The sequence below is a fragment of the Limanda limanda genome, chromosome 8 (assembly GCF_963576545.1).
Source record: "Limanda limanda chromosome 8, fLimLim1.1, whole genome shotgun sequence".
Taxonomy (NCBI): Eukaryota; Metazoa; Chordata; class Actinopteri; order Pleuronectiformes; family Pleuronectidae; genus Limanda; species Limanda limanda.
This window is the reverse complement of record NC_083643.1, coordinates 21,149,689-21,161,688: the sequence shown is the minus strand read 5'-3', so window position 1 is coordinate 21,161,688 and position 12,000 is coordinate 21,149,689. Positions and strand designations below refer to the sequence as shown.

The 12,000-nt window shown below is 44.2% G+C and overlaps 1 protein-coding gene across 1 annotated transcript in view; it reads left to right on the top strand.

Annotated features, from left to right (window-relative positions):
* Positions 1–2,284: 2,284 nt before the first annotated feature.
* The window catches only part of LOC133009719 (transcriptional enhancer factor TEF-3-like), a gene marked incomplete at its 5' end in the record, with an annotated part of 31,040 nt that continues 21,324 nt past the window's right edge, over positions 2,285–12,000 (top strand). Inside the window, one exon of the mRNA XM_061077256.1 lies at positions 2,285–2,492. Within this exon, the coding sequence (XP_060933239.1) occupies positions 2,285–2,492 (208 nt within the window). The remainder of the gene's footprint in view (positions 2,493–12,000) is intronic.

The window sequence follows — 12,000 nt, the reverse complement described above, 5'->3', positions numbered from 1 at the left end:
CTATGTGTGTGTGTGTGTGTGTGTGTGTGTGTGTGTGTGTGTGTGTGTGAGTGTGTGTGTGTGTTTGTGTGTGTGTGTGTGTGTGTGTGTGTGTGTGTGTGTGGAGAGAGATGGGGAATGGTCGGCTGGCCAGACGCTATGCAGGAAGCATTATGGAACATCAGGGGGCTCAGAGGAAGAGTGAGGAGAGGGTTACTCTGTACAACACAATGACTCACTCATCGAATCACCACAAGCCCTTCTTAACTGTAGCCTTGCAGGACTTTGCAGAGCACTACAGCCTCCACACGTAACACACACTTCCATGGGGGGGGGGGGGGATTATCACTGACGTAATGGTCGCTGCTTGTCTTCTCGTTGCCATAAATGGACATGGAGGTCTCTCAGTCAGCGGCGGCAGGAAAACCATTGATGACAAATAAAAACCTAAGTTTACACTGACTCACAGGCTCTTACTGGTTCCTACCGTTTGTGCCCCATTCCACTTATCTCCTGCACATCCGCGGAGAGGAAGAGGCGGAGCCATTGTCTGTCTCACACTCTCCACTCGAGTGCACATCCTAAAGAAAGTGGCGTGTAGAGAAAACAGGATATGACTACGTCGGCAGACATTTTGCAAGTCACACATGTGACGTCACGAGGATGTTGATCTCATCGCAGTTTTTTTTCTGCCACAAAGAGCCAGTTGTATGTCACATTTATATTTTTAATAAGTCAGCTTAATCATGCCATAGTCCCCCCCCCCCCAACCAAAAAAACACATTGATCCTGAGTTGAATGATGCAGTCAGCTGCAGTGCCGATGGCGAGGTGGGCAACCTAAAAAGCCCCCAGGCCTTAATATCCTGGTATGATCCTCCTTGGCATGCGTGTCTAAGTTTGTCTGAGGACGGTGATCCCACTTTAATGGGTTTCCTCATTTGTTGACTTTAGTCCCCCCCCCCCCCCCCGTCCTCTGCTGCTGTTGTGTCAACGCTCGTTGCAACTTTGTGTCTTTACTTTCATCGTGGCACTAAACACATTATGATCTAAAGCGCCTTTTCCAAGTCAGTATCATCAGCTGTGATGTGATCACACAGGCCACCGTCAGATGGATGTGAGTCTTAATGCAGCAGCTACAGGTTGATAAGGTGATGATGTCATCTGCTCTCAGGAGAAGTCTCACTTCAGTGGCTTTTGTCTTCTCCTGTTATACGAAGAATAACATGGTCTGTAAAATTTAGACAGAGGAGCTGATGAGACCCAAACACACGAGAAGGGCACATTCTGAATACACACGTTTCTGCATTCCTGAAAAGTTGAGATTTTGTGAATGGATCATAACGGGCGGGGGAATCTCTTACTCGTGATCAGATCTGGAATCAGATCAGAATCAGAATCAGAAGGTATTTATTGCCAAGTAGGTTAACCCCTACCTGGAATTTGCTCTGGTTATTGGTGCATATAATGAACATAGAAACATAAAAACACAATAAATACACCACACATAAGAAAAACAATAATAATAATAAAAAAACAATATATATTTACTCACTATTTACTTCTTATTTACTCACTTTTTCTAATATTTATACAAGGTAGCATTTATTTAGACATAAACATATCTATATACAAATATATAAAAGATATAAAAAGTGAAATTCAAAATGCAGAAAAAATGACTAGTTTATTAATTATTTAGTGAAAATAACCAATATCAGCAAAATAGTTTATTAAAAGTTCAACTTTAATGTTAGAATTTGCTGCTTTACATTCATGTACATTATAACTAGTTCGGTATCTTTCGGATTGTATCTGTTGTTTGCACAAAAGAAGTCATTGAAGGCTTTAATAAATTACAGATTAATTAAAAGATTCAATCACATTCACTGATAATTACAAATAGTTGCAGTCCTTTGAATTACTTTGTAAAGTTTGCTTGCTTGAATTATGTAAAAAAAAAAAGGTAATGTTGTTAAAGCATTAATATTTAGTTTGGAACACATCCACTGATGTTACTTCTCTTCAAAGTAATTGAAAATTTAGTTCGGTAAATAAAGCAGTAAAGTAATACGTCATATGTTGTTTTCGTGTAACTTCCTTCTCACTCAGCACCATATCAATTTGATCTCTCTTTTTCTGATTCCCAGGTCTGACCTCCCACCTCCAGCCGCATCTCCACCTTCACACCTGTGGATTCCAAACAGGCAGATCCAATCCCTGCTGACTCGGCCTTCTACGTCCACCCTCACCTCCCCCCAGCCCCTGACCCTCCACCCTCCGCTGCTCTGTTGTCCCCTTCCTGATCTCCCACCACGTCTGCGGAGTGGTCGACGGCTCCCTCCCCCAGGGGCGGGAGTGAGGAGCTGGGGGACGGACTCGACAAACCCCTGGAAAATGATGCGGAGGGCGTATGGAGCCCCGACATCGAGCAGAGCTTCCAGGAGGCGCTGGCCATCTACCCTCCCTGTGGCCGCCGGAAGATCATCCTCTCTGATGAGGGCAAGATGTACGGTACGCCCACCTCTATCGTCATCTTACTAACTTTCTCCTCCAATGATATGATAATACACAGAGGGCCTGGGGACCAGCTCACATGGCAAGCCAGGGTTGGGGATAGTTTACAATTTAAAGTTAGTCTGGAAGTTATAGTCTAAAATATGTGTCTTCAGTGTGTGCAATGGTTGAAACACTGTCCGAATTAAAAGGCTCCTCCAAGTTAGGCTGACATATTCATCCTTTCATTCTCAAGTAGCAAAGGCTCCAACAGGTGAGTCCTTCTCAGTCCAACCTATCAGGCTACAGTACACATGTTAAAAACAACAAGGGGCAGTAAAACTTTCTCGTGGCCAACTGCAGCTCTGTTGCTAGGGGAAAGCAATAAGGGCGGGACAAAGTGGTGACGGCGATCATGGAAACCCTCTGTAGACTGATTTCGTTTTCAGCCTTCGCGTTCTACTTGGCCCATGAAGACCACCTTGCTCATGGGCAGCATAGACTGGGTCCTTCGCAGGATGCAGCCCCTGAATTTAGACACAACTTCTACACACCCCTATATATTTGTATTCATATTTATTCCTTATGTATTGCATTGAGAAGATGATGGAGGATCCATCTGCAGTGAATTAATTCTCCTATGAAAGCCACATCTGCAGTACTGTGGTTATAAACAGATAAATATCCACGTCTTCACACTTCCCATTAAAAGCAGTATTTCATATGTTCTGACCCACACACACACACAAACACACACACCCACACACACGCACAAACACATAAACACACAGCCAATTCACTACCACTCCTTATGTTCATGTTTCACATCACTCCTGTTTCCTGCACAGCTGTCAGCTCCACTTGGTCCAGTAATGTTCAGTCTGACTGTACAATGTGTCTGAAACAGGAGCACACACTCAAATCCCTCATTCCTCTGCACACACACACACACACACACACACACACACACACACACACATGCTTCTCATTCAGGGTTTGTTCATCCTAGATCAGAGGTGGTTGTATGGAGAATAAAAAGAGTTGTCTGAGAGTTTCAGGGAAGAAATGTCACATAAACAATTAATACTTAAAACAAGACCCACAACAACAAGGACTGATAAAACATTCATTCAAGCATCATTCCTGAACTTTGCTCTGTTGAATCTCTGGCTGTGTTAGTGTTGAGCACTTAAACTATTCATGTTACTTCTGAGCAACTCTCACGTCCTACTCAGAGAACACGGTTTGGAATTAAATGACATGGCCACTAACTTTTTTGTGTTGTTGCCTAAAATAAAAAAGTGACATTTTCTAAGTTGCTAAGTAACAGCCCAATGTCACCTGGGATCAGATCCAGCTCCCTGTGCGACCTCCAGAGGATAAGTGGTATGGATGGATAAGTCTCTAGCTTGGTCAGATATTACCTCCGACAAGGAGGTTATGTTATCACTTCATTTGGTAGTTACCAGGATTACACAAAAACTGGGGTATGGATTATGACGAAGGTTGGTGTTTATGGATGGGAACGAGAACGGGTCAGGATCCCATTATCATTTGGTGTGGATCCAGGATTTTTTTTCACTTTCTTTAACATTGTGAAATAAGGAGTTTCAAGCATTTTCCCTGTTTTCTCAGAAAAGAATTCATGGATCTTAATGACATGTTTAGGGGAGATAAAAATCTGGATCTAATGAATTTCAATGTGGTTTCATAAGGTGACTGTTGGCCTGTTCCCTCTCTTAATACCCATCCAGTTTCTGTTATCAAACTGCAGACTCATTGATAGCACAGTGATCCCTCCTGAGATGAGATTTTAATTACCCTATGTTTAATAATGATTTGAGCCAAAGGAGTGAGATGATGATACTGCAGGTCTTCCCCCAGTGAAACTTTGGATAATGTCATTGCTAAACAGGTTCGGGGAAGGTGAAGGGACATTCCGCTGTGACATCTTGCTGAAAGATGTCCGGTAACAGATGGCTTGGCCACAGAGTGTCCTCCCGCTTTACTGTTTGATAGCGGATCTGGTTGGAGGGAAAAAAACCGTGGCGGACAGAGGTAGTGTCACTATCAGACGGCGTCTGTCATCGCCTTGTATTGTCACTGTGCCAGACAGCTCCTTTAACCGTTAGGCCCGCCTAGCCTAGCTTAGCCAACTATCGAGGTCACGGCCACCCTCTGATCAACACTTAAACCCGTATAAAGCCTGTTATAATAGTTGGAGGGGGACAGAGGAGAGAAGGGCAGGTGGCTCATCCTGTATCACAGGGTGGGTGGTGGACGAACAGAGGTGGTGGGGGTGTTTTTTGGCAAGGCAGGCACGGAGGTGCCCCCTTCCTCCCTGCGTGGGTCAGGGGCAGGTGATGCACGCCAGGGAGCGAGTTGGCCCGCCAGGAATGGCATGTGCGCCCGGGAGCCTGAGGGTTCAAGGCTGCTCGGCTGTAACCCTAAACCAGAATAGACGTTTACCCTTTGAACGCCTAAGGGGAGGAGGGGGCTGGACAAATAAACACTGAGGTGGGCAGTAGCGTCTTGCATGGCCTTTGGGCTGTCTCTCACACCTGTCCCTGTGTGTGTCTCTGTGTGTGTGTGTGTGTGTGTGTTTCATATGGGAGAACAAGTTGGGGCTGTGAGTTTGTGCTTACCTCCCCTGCTCTCTGCTATTTCTGTGATTTAACAACTCCCATCTCTTTGTCTCTGAATCCCTGTCTGTCTGTGGTCGTCATGAACAACCTCTTCTCCCCTCTGTCCGTCAGTCTGTCTGACTTTCAGTTCACCTCCAGCTGCTCTCTGAGTTCAACCTGACAGCCCCTGCTGCAAATCCAGATTTACGACTTGGGAAATAAGGCAAGACTGAACCCATGCATGGCCCACTTTGCCCCCATTGCCCCTAAACGGCCAGCTCTTCTCTCACAGCACCCCCCTGCAGCACCGCGGTCCCTCCCTCCGCCCTTTTATCACCATCCCTGGGGTCACAAGTGGCCAACAACTCAAGTCATTCAAGCAACCACAATCGCTGCAAATCCACTTTGAAGGTCTTTAGTGTTGTTAATGTTGTTTAAGTGCTGATAGCTGGTGGACGGGTGTTAAATCAGGTGGCCAAATCAAATATCAGCTGAGAATATCTTTAAAGGCATATGTGAAATGGTGAAGACGTGATTGGAAAGTTTAAGAAATGTTGTTTAGTCTCCTTTGCACACGCTAAATATGGACACAGACAAAACAAACCAGCAAAGTAAGTATCTGCTGGCTGAGAGCGGCATACTCCGAATTTTGGGTTGAATTCCCTCTTTGAGGAATGAATGCCATTCATGGCTTAACAACATGATATTGAGTCTCCGAGCAGCGAAACAAAAGGGAATGTGTTTCGGATCACCTTGGCCATTGTAGATTCCTAAATTGCGTGGAATGTCTTTATCCCATATTTCATGGGCATTCAACGTATTTTTCTCCCACAAAGCTGTGCATAGCTTTGGTCCTCGCGCTCGTTACTCGACAGACTTATTAGCTCGCTTATTAGGGACGGTGTCACAGATAGTGTGGCAGTTGTGCGCTCCTGCGGTAATTTAACATGCATCTGCCAAGGAAAAAATGTCGTGCCTTGTGTGGCTCTCAGCGAGAGACGTGCCCTGCGGTCTGACCGAAGGCTTCATGCTGCAATAATGGAAAAAAAGTCCTGGACTCGTAGTGCAGTGGAAACCAAAGCGCTGACAGCTCTCGCTAGAACTATGTGGCACTGGAATTATGACTATTGTCCGTGTTTATTTGCTGCACTATAATTGACATATAATTTTATGTGCCACTTTTTGGCCATTGTAATTGTTTAGATTAACGATTTCCTTTGAATGATTTTTATTCCCGCAGCTTTAAATCTTGCGTCACACGTTGAATGCAGCTGTTTGGTTTTGTCACGCTCGATTTCCTCACATCTGTTAGACGAGCACTTTTCTCACATTCTGATGGCTCTTACTTCCTGTGGGGGAAAAAAAGTGATCGCTCGTGTCAATGAAGTGGATGAAGTCAACAGAGCGTTCCTTGGCGGTGGCTCGGTTTTTCTGTCAGTTCAGAACAAAGAAGACAGACGCGGTAAATCATGGTCCCGCTGAGCATCGCTTGAGCAACACGTCGGTTTCCTTGTCAGGCGACGCAAATATGTTTTTGTCTCAAGTGATCCTCATTAAGGGGCTTGATATAAAGGACAGTGGAAAGCAACAGCGACTCATCACCCAGGTCCCAACTTTGGCAGTAAAGTGAGAGATTCACCAGAGATCACCTTGACCTGTTGACCTCTTGAAGAGGCCTCAGAGGCTGCGTTTTGTAGTTTACTTATGTAACAGCGCCACAGTTCTCCGCTTGAATATGTGAACTTTTGCATAATGCAGGATGAAACGGATGAAATCAGTTGGGAGAGAAAATTGTGAGATAGACATAAGGGGGCTTACCCCACAGTTAATATTGAATTCATCTCTATAAACAGATTCTTCATGTGGATATCAAGAATCTGTTGGCAAAGGATGCGATTCTGAGGCGGGAACCTTCTGGTTTCTAGTTTGAACAATCGCATTTGAGCCGATTTGGCTGCTCGCAGGTAAACAGTCCATGTGGAGAGAAAAAGAGGTGGAACACATTGAATGAAATGCTTAATCATATGCAGATAGCTATTAGCCGAAATGTCATCTGGACCGAAAACGCCATCACTGTGCGGAGAAACATTTAACATGTGAGTTAAGCAAAACTCTTAAGACTGTAAACAGTGTACGGTGAATGGAAGAGGCTTGGCACTGATATCCACTGTCCACACTACAAGCTTCAGTCTTTGAGCCGTTGCCCCTAGAGACTAATTTGATCAAAGCTGATGGGTGCAGAGATTGATATTGAATATACGAGGGGAATAAATCTAGCACTCTCTGCAGGTTTCTAAAGGAAACCTCCTGCTGATAATGAACTCCTAGAATCTAGAGACGGCTTTCTTTCTCTCTTTTCTTGCACTTGCTTTTTTCCGATGCACTCTATATCTCACAGTGTAACTGAAATTGCATGGTGAGCAGTGACAGGCTCATAACAGAGCTGTCACTTTCAGTATATGTAGACTTTTCAGATCAGCAAGGTGGGCGAGCTAGACAGGTTAGACGTGTTGAGCTGGAAAACGTTCATTCCACTATAACAAGGCTGTCTTTCTAGAAGTCACAAACATTTGAAATAGTTTTGATGCCAGCTATCATGTTCTAAATAAAATTAGATTAAACTAGAGCCTTAGTGTTTGTCTTAATCCTGAACCAGCATGCTGTTGCATCTCTGGCTATTCACTTATGCAGCGGTGGACTTGTAGCTGGTGTGGAAGCTTGATAGAGGTCTTTTCAGAGCTCGGTCGGCTGCATCCAGACTCTATAAGACGGGAAATAACACCCAGCCAAGACATTCCTGCAGCCTAAATGTGACCTTTGTTTTCCTGAGCAGACACAGTGGGGCATGTGTGCTGCGGAGGGAAAACGTATGGCTGGCAGATGTGTTTTCAGGGTGGATGGCAGCAGGCGTACAGTTAGACATTTACCCACAAACAACACTGCATGCACACACTGACCACGTTCATAAATCATAAACAAGACTTAAATATTTCTGCCACAGACCTACACAATGAAATATGTTTTACCCCAGAAATGCCTGCGGTATTCACGCTGTTAATTGCTTCAATGCTGCTTATAGTCTAAAAACATATTTTAAGTGTTCAAGTTATTTTCTCCAATAGATTGAATGGCGCTTTTGTACATAGAGTGGTTGTTGCACAGGACATGGACCCATGGGGTGATGCCGGAGCAGCAGATGCAAGACCCGGTCAGTAAATTGGAATGTGAGGAATGCACTGGGCTGAGAGAGGGAGAGAGAATCTGAGAAGGAGAGAGAGGAGAAGAGAGAGAGAAGGAGAGAGATCAGACCAGGCCAGTGATGACCACAGCACCGTTCGGCAGTGGCAGATTCACGACCGACCAGGCCCAGGGGTTGAGTTTGTGAGGAACACTGCAGGCCACCTTCACCAACTCTCCATGACCTTTACCAGCAGGCCTGAGCAGGACAATGAAAACTGTCTGTTAGCATCACCTTTCCTTCAGGAGAGAAAGTTATATGTTTTTGATGTTTTGATGTTTGTCTTAAGACCGGAAGTTGCTTTTCTGCAAGTTAGTTTATGTTCAAGGCTGTTTTATTTCATACAGTATGAAGTTCCGATAAAGTTAATTTCCAATGTTCAGCCTCAAACCCTCCTCCATTGTTGGATCGGTTCTGATATGACCTTATCAATCAGTCAGTTATTGATCACGATCTAAACTTCCATATTAAATACAGCTTCTTTGTAAAGGTCATGAGGAAATGTAGTGTTTCTTATCCTTATAATCTGTAACTTATCCATAATTCACCCACTTTCAGCTGCCAGCACACTGCTTAGTGCCACAGCAGTTCCCTGGCCCAGTCAGGATCAAGACTGCTTAGATCAGGGGGGCAATTAGACATTTGAGGTGGGCAGCTTTTCACACAGTGGACTTAGTGCTGAGAGTTTTTTCCAGGTTTTAAAGAACATGTCACAATGAAAAATTCAACCAAGCTCTGGTATAATAATAATAACAATAATAACTATTATTAAATTATAATTTGTACACCTGCCACACACAGACTAGCTCCACTGCAATGTTTTACACCTGCATGGAAGCACACACGCAGGTGGTGAGTTCCAGTAAGGAAGCACTGAACAGACGACGCTGCAATTAAACACAACACTGAAGAATCTTTTTAATGATGCAGGTGTGAACAATTTAAAATATGTTAAAGAACAAGTTCAACAGGTGCTTTGTTTCAGTAGATGACCAAACTGTGAACACCTGGAGACTTTGGCTTGGTTGTCCTCTGTGTATTGTTTAGTTTTTTTTGACAGCACCTGAAGGCAGCAACAAAAATATCATTTCATTCAAATGAAGTCCAATTTTAATCAGAAAATAGTTTTGTCAAACCTGCAATTCAGAAATTAGGAAATTCTGACGTGGCAAATTATATAAACATTATTCAAATGGCACAGAAGAAAGTTACACAATTAAGAAAGAAAGTTGTTAGATCCGGACTCGGCCTGCCCGCAACACAATTACACAATTACATAATTACATTCAAATACTACAGTGTGGAGTTTGCATGTTCTCCCCTCAGTGTGGGTTTTCTCCGGGTTGTTTGTCTCTGTACTTTCGCCCTATGATACGCCAGCTGGGTTTGGTTTCCGCCCAACACACACACACACTACCCTCAAAGGATAAGAACTGTAGATAATGGATGGATGGATGATGTGTTTCATTGGTGGCGAGACTTTTCGCGCAGAGTAAGAGAATGCACATTGTTACCCCTTCCAGTTGCACGTTCCACAGGATGCATGGCCTGGAAAGACAACAACTCCTATCTAGTGTGACACTTAGCAGTGATCCCACACACAATTGCTGCTTATGTGTTAAGGCTCTTATATACTTCTACGTATCCGTTTCTCGGAGAGGTCTCAGCGGGAGACAAAGTGTCTTTTTGATTTTTACTTCTCCGACGACTATCCGTCTAAAAACAATTCCCCGCCAAACCCATAGGTGGCGCAACGGAAGACGAGCTCAGAGAAGCCTACCCCATTTGGGAAGAAGAAGTCCACGTGTCTCTGTTGACATGTTAGCTTGCGTCCCACACACTGAACCATGGCAACTAACAGATCTAAATAAAGTGACACCCAGCGTGTCAAAATGCTGATGTAATCGTTTCTTAGCGCAGCGGTTCCCCAGTCTTGTTTCCGAACTGTGTTGCTGATTCCACAGCTTGAATCTGCTTGAGGCTACATGTAGCTAGAAGCTACCCGGACCTAGCTCCCCCCCAGCTTCCACACACAGTCAGCAGGGACTCCCGGCACTAACTACTACCCAGTGTTTGCTTCTAACCTGACGGTATTATAGAAACAGTGTCATGATAGAAGTGGAATTAAAGTCGTGACGGCGGGTTCTTGCACTGTTACCACCGCAGTTAGCATGGTGGCTAGCCTAGCCCGCTAGCCTAACCCGCTAGCCTAGCCTGCTAGCGCCGTTTTGAAAGCTCGTTATAACCGTATGTGACCGTGCACACATGCCCTCAGTGCTCTAACGAGCCACCGTCAGCCGGACAACTCCGCTGGCTTAACACACACGTCACATTAATCGTAGAATCATAGTTGTGTTCGTGTTTGTTGCTACAAGTAAACAGAAAGTTTGAGGTCCGGAAATACGGAAATGACGTCATACGGAAATGATGTCGTTCGCGGACCAATCACAGCCAAGAGCGGTCTGTCGGGTCTCCAAAATGAAGACGGATAGTTAGAAAAATCAGACGTGTACGAAAAGCTGTCGGAGGCGCTCGGATAGGACGTTTCACGACGGATAGGGCGGTCTTATCTGTCCGTAATAGAAATAACGGAGAGGCATAAATTGGCCTTTATCTGTTATTCTATGTTTGCTGTTTCACTGCAGTGACCTGTCAGGCAAACAGAGGGGACCCCCTGAAAGACCTCTTACTCCGCTATTTTATTTGAATTTATTGTATGCTGCTATGAGTTTTATTTACTTCCTTGTTGCATTTTTTTCTATTCCAGAATGTCTCACAGGCCGGATTAACCTGTCTCGCAGTCCATGAACATCCCCCAGGCTTGTTAGTTGTATTGTTGTTAATCAGGTCCAGTCCCCATTGTCATATCCTAAAAATCCCTTGACATTGTCACAAAGTGTGAAGGTCACAGTGTCCTCATACCAATCGCTCAGTGCAGAAATGGCTTTAAAGGGATAGTTCACTGAAAAATGAAAATTCACTCATCATCTACTCACCACTATGCCGATGGAGGGGTGGGTGAAGTGTTTGAGTCCACAAAACACTTCTGGAGTTTAAGGGGTAAACTTTGTTGCAGTAGAATCTAATACAATTGAAGTCAATGGTACCTATATCCACATCGTTTCTATTTTTGCCCATTTACAAGATGGAGGTCCAAAAATCCAAGACATGTCTGCAGTATGATGTTGCTACAATATAAAATCAGCAGGTCCACATGGGACCTAACTAATTTACTGTTGTTATTAACCATACATCTGTGAATGAATCATTGTATAAGGTATAATATATGTATTATATATAACACCTCACTCCCTAGTGGGAGGTGGGAGCAACAGAGGACCACTCAGTCAGAAAACCCTACACTCTAGTGCAACTTTTAAAAAAGAGGAGTCACGTAAATGATCGTTTTACCCCTTTTCTGACTGTAAACATTAAGGAGTATACAATATGGAACTTATCCAACTTGAACCAGCCACAGAAATATTCCCAGTAAACTCATAAATTCGAATTTTTTCTGAGTTGTGAACATAACAGTATCGACTTCGCTTGTGCTGCGGGTCAGACACTTTTCATGCCCTGAAGAAATGTTTTCCAGAATCAGATTTCCCCCAGATAAGTCTGTGACCGCAGGCAATGTGATAAACAACATCAAACTGTGGAGCAG